General features: G+C 45.7%; 1 protein-coding gene across 2 annotated transcripts in view; it reads left to right on the top strand.

The window, feature by feature from the left end:
• The first annotated feature begins 2,578 nt into the window (after positions 1 to 2,578).
• LOC119432929 (lysosomal protective protein-like) overlaps positions 2,579 to 27,490 on the top strand; it is a 38,855-nt gene continuing 13,943 nt past the window's right edge. The window contains exons 1-7 of one of the 2 annotated variants that reach the window (XM_049658873.1): positions 2,580 to 2,826; positions 4,792 to 4,997; positions 6,528 to 6,694; positions 11,142 to 11,386; positions 16,046 to 16,137; positions 23,566 to 23,662; positions 24,692 to 24,865. In XM_049658873.1, coding sequence (XP_049514830.1) covers positions 4,822 to 4,997; positions 6,528 to 6,694; positions 11,142 to 11,386; positions 16,046 to 16,137; positions 23,566 to 23,662; positions 24,692 to 24,865 — 951 coding nt within the window. In that variant the 5' untranslated portion in view covers positions 2,580 to 2,826; positions 4,792 to 4,821. Of the gene's footprint in view, positions 2,827 to 4,791; positions 4,998 to 6,527; positions 6,695 to 11,141; positions 11,387 to 16,045; positions 16,138 to 23,565; positions 23,663 to 24,691; positions 24,866 to 27,490 lie in introns of both variants that reach the window. The other variant, XM_049658874.1, reaches the window with a different exon arrangement.

The raw sequence follows: 27,490 nt of genomic DNA on the forward strand, positions 1-27,490 counted from the left end.
AGAAAAACATATCTTGTGATTGCGTCTGAGTGGGTTCTGCTTATTTTGCCGGCCTGAAAATTACAACATCGTGAAAGTCGCGGCTAGGGTGCCTTATGGATCCTCCTCACCCACCCCCTTTGAAAGGGGGAGGAGGTGCGCATTGAGGCACCCTATAGTGGCGGCTGCAGCAACGCGATACTGCGGCAACCATTTTTTTCTTTTTTTTCTTTTTACAAAGGACGATAATCTCAGGAAATTGGAGAGGCTCATGCGTCCACTGTAACTCAAGAATCTGGCTCGTAATTAAAAAAAAAGGCTACTATGCTAGAATTGTTCGTGATAATAAATTACACACAATCCTGACACTGGATTTGTTATTAGCCGAGAAAGTCAGCCAACACCAAAGATTACTGGGATAATAAGCTTTGCGAATTCGGTCCCAAGGCGTATATCTACAGAACTTCTGATACGCAAGTGGATTAATGGACGATGCTCAAAAGCACTTCACTCATGATAGCGATCGACGTGATGAAAAGACGATCAGCGCAGCGATAAACCATTGCGGACGGCTCTTACCTGAAAAAAGAAGTGACAGTTGGGGCTAGGCATTCTAACGTACTTTCGTGTAAAATACTGAATATTTTCTCCTGTTCCGTGCTTTGAGGTACACAATTGTGATAGCCGGTTCTTAAGTACAAAACTCACGATTCGATAGTCAATAAAGAACAGCAGCAAACACAAAACACTCAACAGCAAGTGTTGTTAAACCTAACGGTTTCATTTTTTTACGGCGATGGCAGTAATTTGCGCTGCCCGCCGTGGAGTCGCAGGGGCTATGGCGTCGCGAGGCTAAGCGTGAGGCTGCGGGATGAACTCGGGGCGGCAGCGGCCGATTTTTGGGGGCGCGAAGTAGGAAAAAAATAAAAGAAAATCCGCCTTCATTCCACCATGTGAAAGTGGATGCACAGCGAAGCTTTTGCCGACGTTAGACAAGCACGATCGACGTGAGACGACGTTAGAGAAGCACCACCACCACAAGCTACATACGTCACGAGCGCTCGCACGTGTGCGGAAGTGCAACATACATCCTCATTCTTCTGCCAAGCGCAAGTGCGTTATTGAATTGAAATTCTCAACGTAAATCGCGTCAGAAAATTCCTAAAGTACGACTTGCACACAAGCGGCAGTCTGATAGCTTCGGACGAGAATAACGGCATCTTCACGCGACTATATCGCCTGATGACGTAATCTGATGACGTCATCACGCCAAAAGTGGCGTCACGCGATGACGTCTTCGTCAAGTGATGATGTCAGCTGATGACGTCATGTGATGCGTCTTGGAGAAGCAGCACGCTGTGCGCTTCCCGCTTCTTTGCACTGTCTCCAGGATCGGCGCACATTTTTGTGTGAGCGAGAGCCCCGCTCGCGGACACGGAAAGTCCCGACCAACTAGAGGCTAACAGCTTCGCTGCAAGACTCCCGTGTACCGCGCATAGGGTGCACGTTAATGAAACCCAGGTGGTCAAAATTAATCCGGGTGTTCCCCGCTACGGCTAGCCTCATAATCATCTCTGATTTTGCCTCGTACAACCCGAGAATTTCATTGAGCAATTTGTAAACTGGGTCATTTGTGAATTGAGTAATCTTGCAGACTATCGGCACGAGAAGGTTTTTCTTTTGTAAAATACGGGTCCTATACATATACAGATATCAAAACCCGGCGGTCATGTTTTAGGCAAAACTTTTCCATATTGGCGAACACGTATCCCAAAACGAAGTTGCTGAATTGCTTATCCGAGTAGGCGCCCACATATGGTACCCTGCACACGTTCATAACCTTGAGTGCCATGAAGCAGAAAGCGATAAGAAATTAGACACGCTTATACGAACTTCACACTTTTAACTATTGCAATTTTCTTCTTTATATCTACGAACGTGAAGGAGCACAGATAATGTACGCAAAAATTACCCTTTCGCAATACGTGTAACGCGTACTGAAGCGTTGACACAGTCTTAGTAGCGCCGGTCCACCGTGATGTCAGAATGAAGTGAGCATGAATTTTGTGTTGGGCTTTCGGTATTATTGTGTGGTTTCCTTTCTTAGGTTTACAAAATAGAGAAGCTAGTGCTACATTTGCTTTTTAGCGCTGCAAAAAGAGGCTCAGCTTACAAATAAGATAAAAGCATCGTTTACGGTGGTCTTTACGAGGCACCGAAGGGAACGCAAGGGTAGCAAATAAAAATGTTGGATAAGTTTGCTTTGTCCACGTTCCTGTTATTTTTATTCCCTATAGTGGTATATTGCGGGTACAGAGCTCACACTCATGCAGACATATATTTTCGCGGTGCCTAATCAAGCTATACGAACGGTCCGAAGGCTGACAACAGTGTGCACTAGCGCAGTGATAACGTTGGCAAAGCGTGTGCGATAAATGGCGTTGAATAGACAGCAGCAGAGTGAATGATTAGATAGCATTTTATCATTCCGTTCATATCGCCTGCCTTTTGTCTTCTTTGTCGATCGTGCCAAGCTTTCGCTATTCAGCCCATAAAAAGATTACGCTGGATGCGTACCTTCCATCGTAGAACAATTGTAACGGGCACGCTATAGTGTAAGCAGAACTGTCAAACGAAGAAAGTAATTGCCAAGTTGCTCGGTCAATGATGGCACAGCGGACTTCCTAGCCAAGTAATCTGCTACAATTTACACACTGATAAAGCCGACTACGTTGGAGAACCGTAACTAATTACAGAGACAAAAGTGCAGCTCCCAAACAGCTTATTGCCATTGCAGCACCCTAAATGTCGTAAATCGGGCAAGTGCCTCAACGACTTCTTCATAAGGTATGTAGCTTTTCTGTCTTTATGGTGTTACATTAGTTCATGCTTTTACAGTACGACGTTTCAGAGATTCACGCTGACGATTGTTCACATTGCGCTGTTATTTCTTTCGATGAAGGACAAGTTGCCTCGAAAGGGCGATATCCAGGAACGTTCAGTGACAAGGTGTGCTTCTAACGGTGCTCTACGAATTATGTCATAACGCGTGGACGTTCCGACGGCCTAACTACTTCTTACTAGGGGTGTGTGAATAATAATTTTTGAGATCGAATTGAATACGAATCAAATAATGGCACAATTAATTGAATCGAATCAAATTGAATATCGAATAATTTTCTAATCGTTTTCGAATATGAATACCCGCTATCACAATTAATGTGAAAGAATGTTCACATCCAAGTATTCCTAAAGCTAGCAAGTTGCTGCCATTACATAGTAAGTTATGAAATATTGTTTATTAAAAACACAAATGAAGCATTAGGAACAAACAAGTGGTTTCTTCGCATGCACAGGGCTCTTCAGAGAGTGCGAACGATCGCTGTACAGCCTGTAAAGTATGGCTACCTAAGCGACGTAGCCTGCTCCACTACGCAAGTTCTCGTGTTTTATGTCTATGCTACGCCCGCAAGGGTGAAATATTATCGCACTTTTGCTCCATTTTATGTTTCTTTGGGCGCAGTTGACGTTTTGAAATATTAGAAAAGTATTCGAAAATAGGACACTATTCGATTCGTTATTCGAAAGTTTCGAACTTTCGCACACCTCTACATATGCATAATAAACACGATTCTTATGCTGACTTGAGGCGTGACACCTGCATCGCCTGTAGCGGTGCTCCTCATCACGTCTGCGTTGTGAGACGCCTGATAGGAGCCAGGGTACTGTTTATGTTGCACAGCAGAAGTCGCCTTGGTTTGACGTGGGACGCTAGCGTGCCTACTGAGCGTATTCTTAAAACACCGTCTGAGGGAGCTTCAGTGCAACGCTAAATCTTGCAGTCGCTCACAATACTTTGCCCCTTCGGGCGAGACTGCCCACTTTATTCGATTCGGTGTCTAAAACTACTATTCTCTTACCCCTAGAGAAATCGGTGTGATAAGACGTCGACAATATAGACAATCGGTCCAGTAGCCCCATGATATTAGCACACTGTCCAAACAAGTTGCAAGCAGCGGAAGATTAGCTCAAGGGGAATTCGAACGAACAGTAAACGGTTTAAACACGCGCTTTAAAAACATTAGTGTGATATGTAGACTGATCCGCTTAATGTTATCAGACTGTTTTTAAAAACTACCTGTGACAGCTAGTTCAATAGTACTTCCTGAGTTTTTTTGCTAGCAGGAAAATATGGGCGTAAAACTGAAATTATTGAGTTATTAAAACTGAAATTATTGAGTAATCAAAAAAAAAAACATTCGCTGGTTACCTTCTGCACTAATTTCTTTAAGGCGCTTAACACAACTTACAAAATAAGGAGCCAGTCAGTTTGCAACGCACATTGTTTTAGAAGTATTTCTGGGGTTAACTGGCCTTTCCTTTGCTTCACTCTCTCTTTCTCCCCCTCTTTCTCTGAGGCTGACAGCTGGTGCTGCTTTTAAAATTTTTTCCAAGTGAGACAATTGCCTTCAGAATTGACTTCAACTTGTATGTTGCAGCAAGCGTTTTAAAGTAACTAGAAAGAAAATTAGTGAAAATTTGTTAGTTATTCCAATATGCGTTTGGATTCCTCGTGCAAGTATTGTCCGCATCTTTAAGTAATCTAGCTCAAGGATTCAAGTGTGCTTCTTGCTACAGACATTTTTTTTTATTTCAAACAAAAATAAAAGACACCTGGCAAAATGAAGAAAAGTCACTCCCGGGGATCTAAAACTAAGAGTGAAAGTTGCTCATCTAAGTAGCAGGAAATATAAACTGTCTAGAGCCTGTATACATAATTTCATAAAACTAACTCTTATCTTTTAAACTTAGCTTACAGGGCGGACCAAGGGAGTAAGAGCCATGTTGTTCACGGAATTGTTTGTCTTTTTCGTCACTACAATCCCTACGCTGAGCGTAAAAGCTCAGGCGCCGGCGCAAGACGAAATCAAGTCACTTCCAGGACTCACTGTAAAGCCCACTTTCAAGCAGTACTCGGGATTCCTGAACGCAGGCCCGAATCGAAGGCTGCATTACTGGTAAGGGTGTGACTCAGTAGCACAATAATCAGAGCTTATGTAGAACCGTCGTGGGGACAAGTCGGCATTCCGTGGCCCACATACATACACTCGCCCCGATTTCTGTGCTAATCTCTAGGGCTGTTACACTAGTGAAATTTCATAAGTGAATTGATTAGGAATATTCCAGAAGAGCGACCAGAATAGCTTATTTTGGATTAGTGTAATACTTGGTTATTGACTCCTAAGTTCCTCCAAATGCAAAGTACTGTCTTTCACTCGCGAACACTCAATCTCTAATTTTCTCTTATCAGATAAAAAATAACCTGGCTTTTCCAGTTACTTGACACAAGTGATTAGGCATTAATCTTGTACCAAGTCTTTCCTGGATCCATCAGATTCATGTGTCTAATGCTTCAAAATGCTTGGGACACTTAAGCCGAAGCCAACGTATCTCCCCCTACTACATCCGCAAGCCAGCTTTTGAGACGGCTCTTCGGCCTGCAGCTAGAATTTGCCTTTACAAGTTGGCGACCTTATCGTAACAAGCTACCCAGCTTCTTAGAATCAGTTCAAAATAGGGCCGCTAAGTTTGCCTCGCGTGACTATAACTGCAATACAAGCATCTCACCAATAAAACAACGTTTGACTTCCGCCCGTAAGTACTCGTGGTGATTTTGCACTCTTATCATTTCTTCGCAAGTGCGTTCATGTGGCTAGAAAATATTCTGAGCCTAATTAACCTAACTATACTATAGAATATTACGCCCAAAAACCGTGCCCTGGTATAGGGCAGAATTTCCGCGCGACTGGCCGCTCGAGGCACTTTGCGTGTATTCGCGGGCTTCTTTCACACTCGGAAAACCACTTTTATGTAGCACGTATTGAGCAGCAGAAAGCTGTATCGGGAGCTTTTCATGTTGCTCTACAGCTTTCTCGTTGACGCTTTGGTAATTAGGACAGTACTTTCTGAGTTAGATAATTAATTACAATTGCCTAATGAAATCTCAGTAACGAAAAAATTACCGGCGGCTACTCCACTGTACTGGAAACAATACGCACTAGGTTTGCTTCGCGTAACGCCGTTCCTCTTTTTTTAAATCGTGCTGCGTCATAGCTGGGACACCCTGTACATCCATTTGTACTGTCACAGTGCTACGAGCAGAGCGACTGATGAAAACGGTGATCACCAATGATACGAAGAAGAAGACGCAGTGCCGCTTGGGGTGAATATTCCCCGCCGTGCGAGCTGTGTCCGACGTAGCTTGTAAATAGCAAATACATTTTCGTTTATCTCTACTTCTACCAGTGTCATTTTTGATGGAGGTGCGGGGTACAAACTCATACATATACTCATATAAAAATGTCATAGTATATAACTATTATACAAACCCATTAACTAGTCGCCATTCCCATGGCGGCTAAACAGTCGCAATGCCGAATTTCCCTCTAGTAACTTTTGTGGGAAACTGTATGGTCTACTCGTATATGGTATGCGGCCAGTGGGGATGACGGGCTAAATGAGAGATGTGGTCTCTACATTGAATGCAGGTTTGCAGCGAGCCAGACGTCGAAAGCGTCTGTCGATCCGGTGGTCATCTGGGTTAACGGCGGGCCCGGATGTTGCAGTTCGATGCTGACTCTGATGATGGAACATGGCCCGTTCCGGCCCACGGACAACGGGCAGCACCTCGTGCCTAACGACTTCAGTTGGAACAAGGAAAGTTACGATACGCGTCTTCGTTTCTGCTGCGCGCGCGCGGCTGACGTCTCTACTGCGTGATATTTTTTTTCTATCGGGGATCCTCAGACACCTATTCTACTGCTTCTTGCGACGTACTACTTTTACTACTATGCTCAGCGAATTGGTGACCCTATAACGTAAAACCATTTCATTCTGATTGTATTCCAACTTACTGACGTCATAATTACGGAACCGCGGACGCAAGCATCAGGAGATGACCTGCAGCACTGTTTGAACAGCCCAAACGAACGCTGTCCTCGATTACATGAGGTCACTTTCGGTTGCTTTCATATAGCAGTGCCTGCCTTGAAACGTTTTTCTTATCTAATTGGCTGACAAGAGCCAAGGAGCACGCGGAAGTGGAGAAGGTTTCGGCAGGATCGAGCTAGCGCATGCACGTGTACGCACAACGACATTTTACTCATTCTTTTTTCGAGCAGCCGCTGACTGAAACGGCCTTCCCCTGAACAATACCGCGATTACCTGCCCATTGTCATTTTTACCTTCCGTAACTGAACACTTGTGCATGTCATGATGCTAGCGATATTTTGTTCATTCTCTGTATATCCCACTCCTTGAGTAACACCCAATTTTTTACCAAACTTAGGGGCTCCTTAGGATAATAGAATGAAATTAAAGTAGAAATCTAGGTGAAGAGAGTGGTGCCAACGTCTATAAATGGTCCGCTTCCCCTTGCTTAGTTTGTAGTAGGTAGTCGAAAATCGTGGTGGCGTGCAACGTTAAGGCAAAACATGCCGCCCTAACACGGCTCCTCAGCGAAGAAGAGTTGGCCGAGCGATGTCTCATACGTGCCGAAAGGGTTCGACAGTAGTATAATGCCACGCAATGTTTTTTAATTAGTTTTGAGTTATAAGGTAATTTAATTCATAGTTTTTTTTAATTCCAGAAAATGCTGGGGATGTCTTGCTAGTGCTCGGTGGCGATCATCTCCGCTGTTTCTTGCACTAGTAGCCTTGCGCCACTAGTGCAAGCTACGCAAATTTTTTTTGTTTGGCTTAATGAGGCATAATCAGTGTGTAAACGTCATATTGGATGGGAAGTTTTCGCACTTTTCACGGCGTCGCGTGACAGACAGGTGAAGCAGGCGTGGGACGAAAATGTTTGACCAATCGTAAGTGGCTAAAGGCAAAAAATAGAATAGAAATGAATTGGAACAGTTTTACGTTAAAACGCCCAGGTTCTTAGAGAATCTGCAAGGTGAAGAAACTTTCATTGCCATCGACCTGAGAGCATAGCACGAAGCTCCCCCTTGTGAATTTCTGCCGAACTGTTTTGTCGTTTTCTGTCACTGCGCTGCAAGTTGTTGACTGAATCGGCCTCTTGCATACATCTTCTAGCCTACCAATGTGCAGAGATAGCAGAGCGACCACCAAAATATTGCGTTAATTTCTGGTTCATTTCTCAAACTAGCCGAAATTTCACTTCTGCGCGGTAACTCGTATGTGTTTTGTTTCTTGCTATACTCTCGAGTAGATGACGATTTTTCGATTTCAGTATTTCACAGCGCAATGACAAAAGTAGCAACCTTCCTGCGTAGGCATAAAGGATTACGAAATATACAGGAACGTTTGGCACATTTAACTGACTCTAAGCGATAGACACGCCAAGACACACCAACCTAGAAGCACACGTACGTGCACATTTATTTAAGCGGGACAAAACGAGAAAGGAAATGAAAGAAAATAGAGTAAAATTACCCCTTCCCGTACCACTAAGTATGACAGGAACGTATATAATCCGCCCAGACGAAGCGAAACGAGGACCAGGCCGGCAAGAAAACGTCTTAGGTTCCCGACAAAACTACTGCCTGTGAAATTACTCGTCGCCAAGTATGACTTCTTGCAACAAAATTTGGAGGACGCTTAAGCTTCGCCTTCAAGAGTGGAACGCGATATATCCTTGACTGTTTCTCATACTTCCCGGCAACTGCAGCTTATGTAACCGTAATGTTTACCAGAAAACGCTGGCGGTGAACGCTATGCACGAGGCGCGCTTTCTGGCAGAAACGCGGCCTCTATCGTGGGCCGGCCTTCTTTTATTGTTTGCACCTTTAATATTTCAGCCTGAGAAGATTTAGCATAAAAGGAATGCGCTGACGGTGTTTTGTTTCATGACAATTGTTCGGCGGATGTCACTCTCAAAATTCCGAGGAATAACTTTGCAAAGAGTGCAAGACAAAGTGTGGGCAACTTAAGTGGTAAAATACATTTAGAGGGCCTGCGTGGTTGGTGACATCTTTCTCGGCCGCGGTTGGCGCTGAGCCGTGCTCCCTCAAGGGCTGCAGAAGATAGCGCCAACCTTTCCCTTTCCCTCAAGAACCACTTATCGGCAATGCCGACGCCGACGCCAGATTTTCTGCGACACGGGGCCATAAACGCTATCGCGTTAAAACCAACAGTATAAATCCTGCATACGGACGCCTACAGCGCTTCAGCGCGTCTGAAACGAAGTCTCTCGAACTAACTGTTGGCTCCCTAACCAACAAAAGCTGTTAACGCCTCCACTCTGAAAGCGTGGCGACATCTCCTTCGGATTAATGTGTTTAAGATTTATACATCCACATACAATTCACATCACCTTAATAAACCCACTACCGCAACTCACAGTTCTTTACAGTCGGTGCGACGTATGTACGTACAACTGGAACAGAAGATGCGCGCCTGGCGCCTTTTTATTTATAAAGGGGAAGTTTCTTACTGCAACACACAATATACTTTCGCGGTACATATTGTCAATTTTGACAATATCTTTCCAGGTTTGTCTTCCAATGCTAAATTTCCGTCGGTACACATTCTCGCACCGCTACAAGTGTTGCTATGCTACACAGCCTCCGTAGTTACTCTGGGGGCATGCGTAAAGACTATAAGTTTTTATTCCACAATTGGACATTAGCAGAGCGTGAACGATAGTCATAAAGGATTCCTGTAGAAGCTTTCTTTCTTTAATCTATTATGGTCGTTAACGCAAAACTGGCTTTTACACGGCGGTGATGACCGGTTTTTGTAGCTTGCACAAGGGGCTTAGCGCGCGTAAAAACCCACCTGGTAGAATAACCCCTCGCAGTAAAAAAGATCTCAAAATGACACCAACAGGCGACACCAACAAGGAGACACCACGGTAATTGGATCGAAAAGTGGTTTTGCAAACTAGACCATAACATCCACAATGTAAACAATGCATACAGATGATTGTGAACTATTGAAAAGTATTCATCAACTATAGCATCAGCATCGTCAGGCTTTTTATTGCGATAGCAATTATATGGACACTCCAAAGCAGATTTCTGCCATCGGCGTCGCCGTCGCCGTGAGGTTCCGTATGACGTCAACGGCGATGGAATCGTCGCCGCGCTCCGGACGCTGTTATGTGCGAGTGAAAGGGCGCGAGGGGCGCGCGCTTTCACGGGGAGCGAACGCACGTCGGAGAGCAAACGCTAGTTCTGCGCCGTGCTCCCTGAAGGGCTGCAGAATTAAGCGTCTCTTTCCTCCTTTTCCATATATAGAGAACAAACGCAACTTTTTCCGTCGCGCGAAAGGTCGTGGGGGGACGGGAGGGAGGGAGGGGAGGCGACGTTTAGCTGCGGCACCAAATGCGTATTTATATAAAAGCGCCGCGCGCGTTCGGTGCGAACGCGGGCAAAACGCCGACGGCGTCGACAACAGTTCTGCGCGTTGCTGGTGCTGCTGCATGTCCAAGTTTATACAGCTGATAAAACTAGTATCCTTACTCCGTATAGAGCTCTCTACTAATTTGCTATCGCAAGTGGTGCTTCGCCTTTCGGGTGAAACTGCGACAAATTTTTTTATGTCCACTGCATGACGAAGGCCTCTCCCCGCGATCTCCACTTATCCCTGTCTTGCGCTAGTTGATTCGAAGTTGCATCTGCAAATTTCCTATATTCAACTATATACGTATATAATCAACGATATCATCCAATGCGTAAATATTTACCTCATTTAGGAAAAAGAAAATGCGTCATAAAGGTGCCCGTAGCAGAATCTCAGTGTCCGTGTTAAACGAGTAAGAACGGTTTCTCTACTCGACTTCGAAGTATACGCTTAACGTTACCATTAAAAGAAAAAGAAAAAGGGATAACCAGCAGGGGACATACTTTCCTACTGGCGCCTCTCAAACGGCGTTCCTAAAATCAACGGACCTCAGAAGACGCTTATAGACACCCTGCGTGTACTACACTGCACGTTAACGTTCTCGTTGTCATCACCTTCTTTATTTTAATCCCTCCCCCCCTTTTCCCTGAGCAGGGTAGCCAACCGGGCGTCCGTCTGGTTAAATTTTCCGCCTAACCTTGTTTTCTCTCTTTCACTACGTATATACTACGGTGCTGATGTAGAAGGGCCAAGTTCATTTATAACTTCCTCCCTCCGGCCGCTTTTGTAAACAGGTCGCTAACGTCCTGTTCTTGGACGCACCGGCCGGATCGGGCTACTCGTACGACGCCACCGGAAACTACACCACTGACGACGAACGGGCCGCAGACGACACGTACCTTGCTATAGAGGACTTCTTCCACAAGTTCTCTCTGTACAACACCAATGACCTCTACGTCGTAGGGCAAGGTCACGCGGCCACGCACGTCACCCTCGTTGTCGAACGGCTGCTTGAGGATCCTGCGGTGAAACTAATGGTGAGCACCCGCCTACCGTAAACGGCTTGTCCGTATATATACCCTGCTGATTGATCCGTGGAGGTTAGCTTAATAAAAATGGCTGTCAAAATAGTGAAATCTCCCGCTGCATCAGCTTAGTAGCTATGGCGTTGCGCTGATAAGCTCGGGGTCGCGGAATTGACCGAGGTCACGGCGGCTACATTTCGATGCCGGTTGAAATGCCAAAAACGCTTGTGTACTTAAATTTAGATGCACGTTAAAGAATATATGGCAGTTCAAAATTAATCCGGAGTCCCCCACTACGGTGTGCCTCAAAACCAGATCGTGGCTCTGGCGCGTAAGGCATCAAAATTAGAATTTTTAAGCTGCGAAATTTTGAACCTAATTGAGCACCACTATTTCAAAATATGTCACTTTCGAATATAAAATCAAATGCCAAATAATTTATCATTATTAGACAATGCGGGATATAAAGCCCACCTTGGGGGACGCCATGTGGTAACTAAACACACACGGCCATTAATCGATACATTTAATGCCGTTTGCAAATGAACGTCCCGTCAACCGAGGAGCTCACAAAATGCAAAAAAACAAACTGAAAGGTGATCGCATTTGGCGCCCTATGAATATGAGAATACTGGAACACCGGAACAGTGTGTTACCATGTGTGCGTGAAGTGATGTTTTCGCTCAAGGTGTAAAGCTCAAGAGGTAAACACCGTATATTGGAGGGCGCTGAATTTATTGTAGCGAGAGCTACATCGGCCGTATTCTCGCCGTTACGCTGTGGCCGGTGGCCGCACCGCGAGCTTAGCCGTTGCCTAGCAACCGCCGCAGCTGGCAGCGCCGCTCGCCGTGACATCTGGCTTGACGTCAGAGGAAGAGCCGGTGAAACCGCGTTGCAACAACAACCACCGCAGCTGGCAGCAGCCGCTCGCCGCGCCATCTGGCAGGACGTCCGAGGAGGAGCCGGTGAAACCGCGTTGCAACAACAGAGGAGGAGCCGTCGTTGCATCGTATATATAGAATGGGCGGCTCGGTGGGATTCGTAGGCAGATATGGAAACTGAGTCGGAGAGACTGAAAAAAGTCAGGCTTTGCCGTCGGAACGAAATCAAGAGCAGGCAGCGAGCCGAGGAGACGGAGGAAGAATGAGCTACACGCCTCCAGAAGCATCGTAAGTACGAAGCGGCCAGGCGAGTGGATTCAGATGAGGATAGCACCCGCAACGTGTTCAAGTCACTGGACGACAACCCCTTATCCTCCCGCCTCACCGACCATCGGGCCGTCTTTGTGGCAATTCAGAAACAAGATGAAGACTTTCAAAATAAATGCGTTACACTTTAAAAATGTATAGTCTTTAATCTAACCATAACTTAGCGAGAGGTAACAATCAAACCTAAACACTCAGTCGTACGAAGTTAAGCGATAAAGATGTAACCGTAGAGAGAACCAAGCTAAACTTTAGCAATTCCCCTTCATCATTGAAACTACTATTGTATAAAACACTAGTTCGATCTAAGCTGGAATACGCTGCTTAATTTGGGGCCCTTACAATGCTACTCTTGTTAATTCTCTTGAAATGGTTCAGAATAATTCCACTCGTTTCATTCACTCAAACTACGATCGTACTTCTAGCATAACTCTTATGAAAAGCAACTTGTGTCTACCATCTTTATCACTGCGCAGAAAGGCTTTTCCCTTATGCGTTTTTCATAAAGTATTTCATCATCATATTCTTAGCAGTGAGCTCATTCTAGCACCTACTTATCAGTCATCTCGAGTTGATTACCGTCATAAAGTAAGAGGCACTTTTTGTCACACAAACAGGTTTTTATATTCATTTATTCCCCATACAACGAACGACTGGAACCCCCTTCGTGATGCTATCGTGTAAATCGAAGACAGCGCACTTTTCCGCCGAACCTTGTTTGCTTTTTTTTCTAACTGTGACCACGCACGTAGCCACATGCGCTGTAGTTGCGCAAGCGCTGTCGCGTCCGTATTTTTTTTCTTTATTTCAGTTCATATTTCGCTAGTTTTATTTAATATGAATGTCATAGTATTCTTGTTATTTGATTTCTTAATAATTCCGTCCACTGCACATGTAGCTTGCATTATATAAATTTGTAGTAATCATTGCTATTGTTATTCGCATGTACCCCACTCCCCTCTATAATGCCTTGGCGCTTGAGGGTATGTGAAATAAATAAATAAATAAATAAATAAATAAATAAATAAATAAATAAATAAATAAATAAGATTCACCGTATATCTCGCTACGCACACCCAGGCATAACTGAGTTAAGCCACAGCCAATTTTTTTTACCACTTGGATTGTTTCAAATGACTAAATAAGTCTAATTAAGCAATCTGTTGTATATTTAATTAATTAGGTACTTAATTAGTTCTTTTCATTTTGCCTCTTCGCAGGCGAAAAGATCTGATTTGGCTCCATTACATATATTTTATGCACCACGCCAAAACATGGGAAACAATGTGGACCATACTCTGGAAAACTCAAAATTATTTGGCCTCCTAATGTTCTTTTTTAATTTAACGTGCGTTAAAATCAAAGCACCCACGTTTTTCAAATTCCGCCGTTACCGAAATGTAGCAGCCCCCCGCAACAGAACGACATAACCTCTGATTCAAGCTACCCGGTGTCAGAAAAGTAGATTTCATATGACGTAAATCGACTAATGAAAATAGACCTAACAATTTAGTGCTGTCGAGCATCAGACATTTCTCGCATGCGTGCCGAGAACTACTTGCAACGCTTGGCGAGAGAACTGTTTTGGTCCGCATTGCATGATGTAATAGGCGACTGTACTCCCTGCTGCTGTGCACTAAGCTAGAACATGGCGCAAGTCAAAGCAGTCCGTCACCTGACAACTAGCAAACGTGCGATTGCTTTCCATTTCTGCGTTATCAATATAAAGCTTTAGCGCAGCGTATAGGCATCAAAAGTGCAAACTTTGTGTCAGCATTGCACGATACGCACTGCGCATATGCTTACTGCTACAACCACTCGATAAAAAAAAAAAATGTGGTTGATCCCTCTTATATAGGAATCGGTATAGAACACGAAAGTGAAACGTGTCTTCACAGAAGTAGTGTAATGTTTATTGCACATTGATATATAATGTCTATTGGTGTTTTGTGGCAAAAGCGCCCTTAGGCGTTGATGCACCCACGCAGACGCCTGGTGGCACGTCTCCTCCATCACGACTACCAACGTCGATGACCATGAGCAACCGTCGTGCATATGGAAGCTGCACTACGCTGCACACGCTAGCACAACGCGAAAGACGAAGCACGTAACTGACACACTAATACAACGCGCAAGACAAAGCACGTAACTGAATCGTCACCGAGTCAAATCAGCGCGTACAGCGCGTCGTAATTGCAGCCTCCCCGATCAACTTCAGAAACATTTTCAGAGCTAATTGCGGAGGCCACGCTCCGCTGTGCTGAGTACGGTGAACGCCACCTAGTAGTGCTTCTGCGAGAACGCGTTGGTAGTGCTTCTTGATGCCAGCGTCCCTTCGAATGCTGGCATCGAGGCGTCGCAGTGCTGAGACCACCGAAGCGTTCACTGTCGGTGCGCGTTAGTGTCATAATGCAGTACTTCTCTTTTCTGCTCGTAGGCGGCGGCACCGCCCCGTGCAAGAGCGCGGGTACACGGAGGAGTGTTAGATATATAAGGCGCGTCTGTGTAGCTCTCTGCAAATGCGTTTGTGGCGCAATGGGTTAAACGCTCGGCGATCTATCGTCGCGGACCGAGAGGTCGTGGGTTCGATTTCCAAATTTTGCATGTTTGTGGAACTTTTTCTTCTGGTTTCTTTCTTTGTATTATGTTCGTGTGACGTATTTCCGTGACGAAAATACGTCAGTGAAGTCTTGGTGGACCCCGGCATAAAACACTTTCGTGTTAATAATTGGGCTGCAATTCACGCTGTGAACATGTGGTTGGCTAGCAAAGCTGTGGTATGACCTGATCGGATACGCCAATGTGACGTACCCTTGGACGATTGACCAACCCACTACATGAAATGATTGACCGCAAGACAATTGAATTGTCCAGCCTGAGCACGACGCCACTGTGCTTATTGACATTGCTGCTCCCGTGGCTGCTCAGTCGCGTTCACGCTGCTCTTCGGGAGTCCTATGGCTAAGCTTGGCCGTTCCATAGCGCTATCACAACACAAATGAATTCAGTTGCGAGGTGGGTTGTTCTTTTACATATGAAAGTGTAGTGACGTCACTCCCTGCTTTGTATACTACAGTTGCCGCTTCCCAGCAACTGCAGCTTATGCAACCGTAATCTTTACCGGGAAATGCATGCAGCGACGCTACCTGCTTGGCATTGTTCGAACGCGCCTTATTGTCTATCATGTGGTTTTGACACTTGTTTTGTGCTTGCCTTTATTGAAACCAATACTGGGGTGTGTCTTGCATGCGTAATTCTAATGGAGATAGGCACTTTTCGCTTCGATTCGTGGGAGGGATTTCTGTTGACTTTTCTCTCGACGGAGACGAAGAAATCTCGGGATTCGAGTCATATACAGCTTCACTATAAAACACACTAGTATGTAAGCCACGTTGGAGCACAAGCGAGTGGGTAGGTTAATGAAAGATGATCGCTGACTTCCTGGCTTCTTTTTTTTTCTTTTAAGGGTTATGCTATCAACAATGGAATCCTTGACGAGCGTTTCAGGGGAAATTCCCTAATGTTCTTCGGCTACTACCACGGCCTCTTTGGACGAAGGTATTTGTTATTTGTTGCACGTACAACCGAGGTTCCCGGTGAGGCTCACTTGAGTGCTCAGAAATTATCTTGTTTTGGTCTGGCCAATACCTGATCAAAGTATGACCAAAGTTGAGGACAGCTATATAGTTTGTTTTAGAACTCGCATGAGGAGCACCTGCTCATAAGAACCAAAAGCTTATGCCGAAGCCGCTCTCAGAGAAAAAAGTATTAAAACATCGAGGAAATAAGAGGGAGTTTCAGGAAGCAAAACTTCGCGAAGTAATTGGTATTTACACTAAGCTTCTTAAAATGTATCAGAGTAGTAATGTTGCGACTTCCATGTATTTTTCTTGTCCTGCAAAATAGAATGAACGATATAATGTTTGTTCCCCCTGAAAACACGGGCAATTGCTTGCGATGACTGCTTTAAAAAGCACCGTTTCATTTTTCTGGCCATCGTTTAACGCTGTTACATTGGCGATAAAATAACTTGATAATTTCCTTCATATGACCTCACTCAAGGCTTCAATGCAACCTTGTAAACATGATTGTGTGCGCAAGTTCAAAACGACGTGAAATAAAATGTACTCTTGTAGGCAATAATTGTAACAAGTCTTGCCTGAAAGCATGGCGAGAAACGAATTTTCTACACTATCGGCTAGCTCGGTAAGGTAGTAAACAGAAATAAATGTTCGCGTATAGTAATCAACGCAACAATCCGCGTTGCAAAGTGCACAAGCGAAGCGATAAAAAGAAAATGTTATTCTTTACGCTATTCCAAAATTAATTCTCTCCAACAAGCTTTCTAATAAGTAAGAGATTTCACTTTTAGAAAACTTGGTTCCTTGCTTTGTCTTGAGAAGTAAAAAATGTTCTGTATTTTGCCATATGAAATAGCCTTATAGTCTGCATCTTTTTTTCTTTATTTTTGTTAAAGTCAAACTGTCTTTCTGCTAATTGGTTTTGTAATGCATACTTGTTTTAGTCCAGTTTTTTTATCCTTTATTGTGGTAAGCATTCATGTCCCTCTTGACTTGATTTTACACAACTGTCGAACTGCGCGGCCTCAGGAGCTCGTCAAGCTATACCGCCTTTTCTCCTGTAGCCCTCTCCTGATTGAAGCTGAAATAAAGAGGAATTGATTGATTGATTGATAAAGTCGCAACAAAATGTGCGTGATATCTCAAGACCTTCTAACCAAGTCGACGTACAGTCTGCGTCGAAAGTTTACAGGCTGCGCGATATCAGGAGGACGTTGAGTTTTGGTACATTGCCAAGGATGACGTTTGGTTGAGTACAATGCTAATTTTGGTACATACCAAGTTAACGAAACGACCATGAGAGCACAAAGTCGTAGGCGGCTACATAGATAGATACTGTCAAAGTAGCAAATGCTCGCCAAGAAATGCTTCACATTTAAAACGCGCTGGTTTCACACTGGAAGACGCTGCTTTTTTGCAATAGGGTAGGTAGTGGCTGCCTTTGAAGGCGTCCGACATGGTAGGCTATTGCTCGATATATACCGCAGTGCCGGACGGGTACGCAACGGCGCCCGGTGCCAGCATTCCCACGTACCCGCAGGTCAAGAAGCTGCGTGTAGCTTAGATTGCGAAACTTAGAACCGGCAAGCAGCCGTCGGCTTCGACACGGGTGTGTAGCAAGCACTTCCGCGAGGAAGATTTCTGCTACGTTGGGGCTGTGATGTTCGGTGTGCAACCGAAAGCGCGCCCTGAGAAGCTCGCCCCCGCGCGCTGCCCGGTTAATATAAAGTCCCTAGATAGTTTTTTTTTCTTTTTGCTTTCGTGAAGTAGCGATAAGCTTTAAAGTGCCGCCGACGAATCTCATTGGGCGGCGATAATTCCGGCAGCCATGTTCTTCCTAACGCTCTTCACCTGCATTCACTTGCACGCTGCTGCGCGCAGCGTAGATAGCAGCGGCCGTGACGGGCGCACGCTATCTAGGAAGATAATGGGGGCCGACGGAGTAGATGTCGCTACTTAATAAAGCGGAGGAAATCTAGGGACTTTAGGTTAATAGACAGCAGAAAGTTTTAGCACTGGGGCATGGGTGATACGTACGCAGCACGCAAGCGCTTTGCGGAGCGTGACAGCGCGTGTCACGACAGCGCTTTTAGCACAAGGAAACGCCTATACGTACGTAAACATACTGCGTCTCTTGTCTCGCGCTCTCCTGAACAAACAGAACCACGAGAACAGCAGGTGAGGCTCCCCACGTACAGTCAACCACAAAAGTTTGCGGACCACGCGAGCGCGTGGCCAAGAGCCTCTTCGCGACACTTCCGCTACGTCACCAGCGATCGACAGCAGCGCTACGTTGAAGACGCATCCCTCCTTAAATCTATGGCCTGTCTATTTTCGCACTGTGCGCAAATATTTTCTACCTATCTCTTTCAACGTGACGCGCTCTTTGTTAGCCAGGGCTACTTGCTTATATTTTGAGAGCAGAATATCAGTACAAGTAATCAGACAGCGTATTCTTCGGCTGTTATCAGTTCTATTTTCGCGTAGCCACGCTGTTTTTTTTTTTTGTTTGTTTTTTTTCGTGAGTGCGTGAGTGAGCGGTGAGGCAGCCATGGGACACAGATGCTTAGTCAGTAGGCAGAATTTTTCCGTTCCTCCCCCATCGCTAAGTGACAGTAGCGGCCGGGATTTGATGGCCTGCGCCCAGGTTTTGCTGCGCAAAGTCCGAACCACCGCGCTGCTATAGTGGTTACATTTAGAAAAATAAGAAATAATCGGGTGCGATGACTCTTTTTATAACCCTTTGCGACACGGCGTCCTCATTTGGGGACTCGAACTTCGGAGGCGCGTCCCACGCCACGTGTTTCTTCAAATGACCTAAAACTCAGTGTGCACATTCGTGTCCGCTTCCTGATGGGACAACTAGCGGTCAGTTAACTTCATTGTCCTGCGTATTGCTGCAGATGATCACTTTGCTGGAGACACTACCATGTTAGACAAACGTTCGACGTGCCGCGTTCCAAGACCAACGTCAAGAGTATTTTTTTTCTCCGGTCGACACGAATACAACCGAAAAAGCAAGTGTGCATGCGTTTCGGGCCTAATAGTTGATTCTTTTTATGCAAGCATTGAAGCTGACGGATTTCAGAATAATTAGATAATGAGTTATACGCTAATTAATTTGTTTTACTGAAACTCGCACAAAACAGCACATTGCTTCGTCTTCTTTCTTGGAATGTAATAGTGAGCGTCTTGAAATGATGCCATGCGCATTTGACGCATTTGCAGACAGTGCATCATAATTCGTGTCTGAAGGGGATGAATTTATTCACAAGACATTTACAGAAGTGTCATGAAACATAGGTCTCAATGATCTAGTAGGAAGTGAAATGTCCGCCGTTTTCTAGCACCTTATTGATGCGTGTGGGCATCGACTCGTACAAAGATTCAGTAATCTCCGGTCGACCGCGCAGGCTTTCCCATTCTTGTGCGATCGCTTGCCACAGCGTATCGGCCGTGCGGCCGCGGTTGGCTCGTGTGGACAGCCGTTTCTTCAACATGCCCCAGACATTTTCTATGGGATTCAAGTCGGCGCCACATGGAGGCCACTCAAGCTGGCAAACAGCATGTTCTTCTAGCAATGACTGGACGATACGTGCTTTATGGATCGGGCCGCGGTCGTGTTGAAAAAAATAGCCGTCGCTGAAGGGACCGTCCAGCGCATACGAAACGAGGTGTCTAGTGATGACGTCGCAGTACCGTGACGCAGTGAAGGGCCCTTCCAGACGCACAAGGCCATCTTTGCTGATTGCTCCCCACACGCTCACGGAACACCGTCCACTGGATAGAACACTCTGTGTGTAATTAGGCAGATATCTGCAAGAAATAGCATACAATTGGGTTCCAGCGGCGCGTCTAAAAATGTTGTGATTCCTCTTGCGTATGAACTTTATAATGCTGTTATAGAGTTGCAATAGAAAACGTGCAAACATCATTAGATAGTACTGAAAGACCCACTGGCAGCTTTTAATTAGCTTCAGAGTAAGTAGTACTATGAAACAATCGTTAATGTTTTCAACATAATACCACTACAGAAAAATCTCGTAATGTCCAAAAGCTCATTTTACGTGAAACATGTTGTGATGCAGAATTAGCTTCGTGAATTAACTGCCAATACACTGTAAACACACCTGCAGTTTAGTGGACGCCAAACCCGCTTCCGTTGGTCCCAGCGCGTGGAAAAAGTTGACTCGTCGCTAAAGATGACATCGCCCCATTTCTCTGTTGTCCAATCTTTCATTGCTGTAGCGAACATGAGTCGTTCTTGTAGCTGGCTGTCTGAGAGGCAGGGCTTCTGTGCTGCTACGAAAGACTGCAGGCCAAGCTCACTCAGCCTTCTTCTTACAGTCTCAGACGATACCGTGAGCGAGAGCGCTTCTCGGATATCCTCTGCACTTTGAAAAGGATCAGCCACGATGGCGCCCGTAATCAGGCCGTCCTCTTCCTCAGTCGTGGTCCTTGGACGCCCACTGCGCTCCATATCTGTGAATCTGTCATCGTCGCGGAAAGCTTGAATAATCCTATTCACGGCAGTCCGGCTCCTGTTGGTTCGGCGGCAGATTTCGCGCTGAGGTATTCCCTCTATAAATAAACGCACAATGTGCCTTCTTTCGTCAAGTGGAACACGCAGCGGCATCTTTCCAAATAGGCAATCACCACGTGGCCTGAAGCAAGTCTACTACGTTTTCAGCGACTGATGCGAAGATGCGCCTATGTGTGAAAGAAAATTTTCTATGCATCCGCTTTTTCTTTATTTTTGATGACAGTGAAACACCTCCCTACCCTTTCTCTCAAGACGCAGAAGCAGCAACACTCATTGGACCAAGATGCTGCCAACCAAAGTGCGCCAGTAAACGTCGCGTAAAAAAATCGTCGCAGCGCTTCGTGAAACTTATCTACCCACTGGCACACCAGTCGACAAAGGTTGCAGGGATTGCTCCGATACTGCTATCAAGCCAGATATGTGGCGGTCTTATCGCAGACAGCGCTCTGCGTCAACACAACGAACTAACAATGTCATGCACGGGAATAAAAAAATTAACAGGCAGGCGAGTACCAAGAGGGCTCATATCCGGGAGAGCGCCCCTGTCGCCGCTAGGTGGCGTACCGCTAGGTGGCGCGGATAGGCAGTCTGGCACGCGCTCGCGTGGTCCGCAAACTTTTGTGGTTGACTGTACCTGCGCAAGAATTGCATGCGCGCGTAGGCAGCTGCCGTGTTCGCATCACGTACCGTTCGTGTTGCGTTCTGCACGTGCGTACGCAAGATCGCTACGTTCTGCAAAGTGGCCATGCAATTCTCGCGTGCAATTCTTGCGCAAGTACGTGGGGAACCTCACGTGCTGCTCTCGTGGTTCTGTTTGTTCAGGAGAGCGCGAAGCAAAAGGCGCAGTAGGTTTATGTACGTATAGGCGTTTCCTTGTGCTAAAAGCGCTGTCGTGACACGCGCTGCCGCGTTCCGCAAAGCGCTTGCGTGCTGCGTACGTATCATCCATGCCCCAGGACTAAAACTTTCAAACGTCATGAAGATTTGGTCTATGAACTTGTTGATGCTGGATACTGGCAAGTTCGCCAGAATGGAAAGGGAACGGTAAGAAGCAGATTTAAAAAAAATGCATGGCATATGCTGATGTTTGTGTTAGCACCAAACGATGAATCTACTGCATTCACAAAAAGAAGCAGCGGGAAATTCCTGGCTAAGAATGCAGATAAACATACAGTGAGACGCAATCTGAGAAATAACGATATTGAAACGTCCAAGAATTTAGAAGAAAAGAAACAAAAATGGGTGTGGTTTTGCTTTGGTTAACCCTGGTTGATAGCGAAAGCTTCACTGCCCTGGCTAGGCCCATTGTCGAGCTGTGGCCGAGGTGTGGTTTCGTAATGATATACAGACATATTTGCAATGAATACCGTGTTTATTCATCATTTTTTATGCCTATGAAGATACTCCGGTGATCAGTAAAGTAGTGAGACTTGGTTGCAACTCGCCGCCAGGCAATGTCTCCTTTCAGCGCTCCGCAAAGCCTAAATATAGTCCGACGTAGCGTGAACGCGCGCACACGTTATGTCACGTTGGAGAGAACAACAATGGCTATAGTTAGACCGATGGTTCGACGTACTGGCGCCACCAATGTAACCGGACGCGCGGCCAATGCGCTCCGTAGCGTGCCCGGCTTCTGATGACGCCCGCCCGCCCGCCCGCCCGCTCCCCTTACTCACTCACTCACTCTCACACACACACACACACACACACACACACACACACACACACACACACACACACACACACACACACACACACACACACACACACACACACACACACACACACACACACACACACACACACACACACCAATAACGTCGAACGCGCCTTAATGCTCTCTTGTGGTTTGACCTCTAGCTCTCAAGGTGAAAACTGTTGAGTCGCCGACGGCTGCTCGAGGTAGCGTAATGAAGCTTTCGCTTCCAAATGTTTGAATCGTCGCGCTGGCACAAGTCGCCGTATAGTGGCAAAGTCCCTAGTTATACCGAAATTATTCCTGAAGAGCTGTGATAGCGTCCACGCAACAATGGTTGCTTGGTCAAATGCTCACATGCTGCAGCCTAAAGCTCACGGCACGGAGCTAAAACGTGCTACCCGCGTAAGCGAAACATTGTGCGCGGACATGCATGCAGACGCGAAGTCGATCGCTGCGAACCCGTGCGATTGCTGCACGGGTTCATTATGTTATGCTCTATTTAGTTATACAGACCGCACACTATAAGAACATGTTTCACATAGTACCTTTCACGCAAGAAGCTGGTTCGGGGGACTCCATCACGGCGACTGCGTGCGATGGGCGTTCACTCTACGGATTCGGCAGAGATGGCGCCTGTAAACTATTCTGCGATTTATGTTTTCCCAAGATGATTACTTTGACAGTAAGAAAGATCCCTCGTTTGGAGAGTACTCACAGAAATGTCCAGGAGGGCTCCCTCTTGGTGTTTTTATTGAGCGCCGACAGCCAAACATATAAGGAGCGCGCCGCTTTATCCCTCATACTACGCAAGCGAGGCGCTTCCGACAGATGGCGACTCCGTAAGTCCTCGCCACCAATACCAAAGAGGAACGGTAGGGAATACATTGATACGATACTGCAGATGCGACAACAACGTTCCTTGACTAAAGAAATAGAATATTATCAGCGTTTCCAGTGGTTTTCCAGATGCTATTGCGGATAAGAATGCAGTCTATGGAAAGGAAATAAGGTATAGGTGGACAATATTCTGACAAATGAACATTTTTCTCTGAAAGCATTTTCATATATCAGTGTCCTCTTCCGCATAGAAATATGGATAGCATTAGGTCAGAAGGCAAATGCGTAATAACCATGCTTATTCGTTATTTCATGCTACTCTAAAGACTCTGGAAGAAGCTGACTACGAATTGCTGCAACGGGGCTATTAATCGAACATCATGCAACTTTGTCGATTCCACCATAGCAACCTGTCAGGAAGCGGTAAGTATGCTTGGTTCCATAATTGAAAAAAAAAAAACACATAGCATGTTGCCTGCGTTGGCAATGCACACTCGAAGCTCCCGCGCGATTGAGACGTCTCTTCACTTTAAGCCGCCGTCGTTACATTAATAGTCGAAGCTCATTATTACGAAGTCGCATCAGAAAACAGAAATACGTTCGCTATATGCGATATTCGTTATAAACGTATACTCGTTAGATGCTGATATTCGTGAGAAGCATTTGAGGTTTCTTTCGTTATATTTGATAATACGTTATTATCGAGGTTCGATTGTATAACTGCTTACTGCAGACAGAAGTTATATTCGATGCATTGCAGATTGTGTGTTTAATTTTTGTGGTTGTTTGCACCTTAGGCCTACAGTATGTTATACGTGAATACTGACATACAAGATCACGCACTTAAGGGGATATTAAAGACAAAGACTAAGTCAGTTTACAGAAATAAAGTATTATTTCACGCATCTATTTTTAAGTGGCGGTATTAGATTGATTATAACAGGAGAAAATGAAGGTCACAGTTTCGTTTTTTGAATTTTGCGCAAAAATCTCAGAGATAGTACGTTGGTGCGACCTCAGAGATCACGAAGTGCAATTTTGTGCTTGGGCCGTTTGCCTCCATAAAATTTCTTGAATTTCGCTAATTTAAGTCTTCGGATCTCTTAAAGTACAATAGAGTCTATCTTCTCCGATAGAAAAAAAAAGTTAAAAAAAACTTAGCTAAACTGGAGCGGACGCCGTTAAAATTGATGACTTCACAGGGAGGTTTTCGGTAACTTCAAGGCGGCGTCTCCAACCGCATTTCGTGTTTGCCTCCTCTCTGGCTTGCCAAGCCTGCTCGAGTGCTAAAAGTGGATATTGCGGAATCGTTGAATGATAAATTGTAGACTAATATTATTATAGAATAGTAATATTGTGGAAGCGCATTTGTAGAACGGTAATAAACATACAAGCTCGCATAACTTTTCTATTTTGTGCCGCTTTAAATATGTCTATGCTTTTACTACGCAGGTAAAAGAAGCTGGAAACATCATTGGAACTCCAGGACTGAACATGTTTAACATTTACGCGAAATGCGAGCCATCGAAAAACGAGTCCGACTGCTTGTTCGAGAGTGAGGAATCGAGTGATATGTGCCGGAGGTCTAAGAATTGGTTCGTTCGCCATCCCGGCATGGCAGACAAGGTAACTGATTCTGATGTGTACGTGTAGTACACTTGGCCCGGCAGTGCCTCGCTGTGACATGTTCTTGCAAACCCCACGGGAACGTTTTCATAGAGGCGCATCGACTGACTCGCTAAAATATATATATAAGAATGCAGCTATGCCAGTTGAAAAGCACAAGCGTGTTTTCAAAACATGAGTGCGCCGTCGTACTTGGGTCGTATTTTGGATCGTGCACGGTATCGTTGTGGCATTGTGAACACAGGTGTATTATTTCCTGTTTGTTCCTGCAACCTTGTCTACAGCTTCCGGTGCGCATTAAAAGTAAAAGGTCCCATATTCGCCCGAAGGACGAAGCACCGATCGCGATAACAAATTAGTGGACAGCCTGACAAATTAAAGATACGGCCGTATAAACTTGTAAACATTCGCTTACCAACTAAATTGACAAGCGTGGTGTCAACCGCGCACAAGGAAACATGAACACATCTCACTCGATGATCGCAGAAACTCGGTGTCAAAATGCTGGAGTGAGGAAAGGCGAATTGGTAAAACGATGACTGCTAAGATAAGATAATTCGTCATGCGGCCTAAATATGGCACTGCATCCATCCATGATTGCACGCATGTTCTCGACCGGCCGCCTAGCTATAGCAGCAGCGCATTACGCTGCACCATGGGGGAACGAGAAGTTTTGTTTCTCCATTTACAAACATGCGCTGCGCTGACGACCGGTCGTGGCTGCGCTTCGGCTATAGTGTACTAGAATACGGTTGAGTGGAACGAGCGGCTGGGGCGGCGCATGCTTTGCAGTGAAGCGCCCGACGTGGAAAAATACTGTGGCGGCGCTGCGATTGAAGTGGATTGGGCCGCATCAAGGGCGCGCCGTTGGAAACTGCTGGCGATACTGTTCGGCAGGGTCATTCGGACTACTTCGCGCGCTGGTATTTGCGTTCAGACCGCTTAAATGGTGTTCATAATTGCATATGATATGTATTTATGCCTTAAGAATAAATTCCTTTCATTCTCTTCTTTGCTTTATTTTTTTTAATGCCACTGGGTGATCTTTCTCGGTCTGGAGCCGGGTTCGGGTCGGTGTCCAGCGGGGCTCGGGCCTAAGGTAAAGGGGCGGCGGGCCGGGCCGGACGGGTAACGTAGATTATTTCCGTGCCCATGCCGGGCCCGGGACGTGCCATGAAACTTTTGGTCGGGCTCGGGCGGGCAGCCCAACGTAAAAACGGGCCCGGGATGAAAAAATCGCCCCGTGCAGTGCTCTGAAAGATTCGCGCTGTGACGGCGCGCGTGCGTTTTGGAAGTTAAGCGAGCTTAGCTTGCCGCAAGAATGTCTGAGTGCTGCTGTTAACCTGTGTAGTGAGCTTTCATGCATAGTGTTAGTTCACTGGGCACAGTACATTGCGCACATATTTAGTGCAAGTTAAATTTCGTGTTCATTTTAATCTTAGTGGCGTGCCCTTGGGAGCTGGATTTATCTCATCAAATTATGCTCAATTAGAAAAAAAAACCTCACTATAACTACTCGAACGCTAATGTCCGAGAGCATTTTTTTTTGCTTTTCGCGAATCGCGCGCCCTCTAGTCGTGAAAGCGTAATCGCGCCTACAAATATCTGAATCATTCTTTCAATCATTAATTAGTGCTTGCACCCCTAGAAGCTCGACAGTACCATAGAGTTAAGTGCCGGAAATTCTGGAACAGCGGCGGCGAATGGCCTGAAGAATTAAGGAATTGCTCATAAGAAATGGTTTCCTGTCCAACCAAATAATGTTAAGCTCTTATGCGTGAATTGGAGAATGTGGCCTGTTTTTTCAAGCGGATATTATAGGCTCCCACCTTTAAGTTTGTGACGCTCCGAATTAAAAAAAAATTGAGTATCACGTAACCGCTGCTAAAAGTTATGTCGGCATCCGCAGTAGGTAGGCAGCCTACAGCACGAAAGAAAATCGCGTAACTGACGGGCTTTATTCGCAGCTTGACACAAAATACCGTCTACGAGCGTTATATTTAGCGCCTTAATTTTGGTAAAACGTACACGTCGCATGCTGTTGGTTTATTGTGAAGCGACGTAAGCAAAGTTCAAGCGCGCGCATTGTTTGCTTGATTGACTCTTCACGGAAGCCTAGAATGTGTCTCGGGTAGTGGCATTGGCTCAAGTGCTTATACGGTGCCCTCGATAAAGGTGGCTTTACCGTAAAAAGCCAGCATGTATAGGCTTTCTAATTTTTCTTACGTTTTTTTAAAGCACGCATATGAAATGAACCTATGAATTATCTGCACTGCTTAAATTTTTCACATACCGCATTCCGCCGCGCCATGAATTGCCGAAGCGGCGCGCCGGGAAGAGCGAGTCGCTGAACGATAGCCATTTTTTAGAGCGCTTCCGCTGGTTTATCTCGCAGTCTATTTTTGAAAATATTCGTCAGCACGACCTATTGGAAGTTTACCATAGTCATATCAGTGTCAGTAGGCGATGAAATCCACAATAGTGCTTCAAACGACTGAAACAACAAGCGCACGCGTCAATTCTTCAGTGGCGCGCCCGGCGACCGCTGGCCTGAAAAGCGTGCCGTGCGCAACACGCCGGACCACGGGAGAGTGAAATCCGAGGAGACCGAGGAGGAAAGCGCGC

This window comes from Dermacentor silvarum, chromosome 11 (genome assembly GCF_013339745.2).
Source record: "Dermacentor silvarum isolate Dsil-2018 chromosome 11, BIME_Dsil_1.4, whole genome shotgun sequence".
NCBI lineage: Eukaryota > Metazoa > Arthropoda > Arachnida > Ixodida > Ixodidae > Dermacentor > Dermacentor silvarum.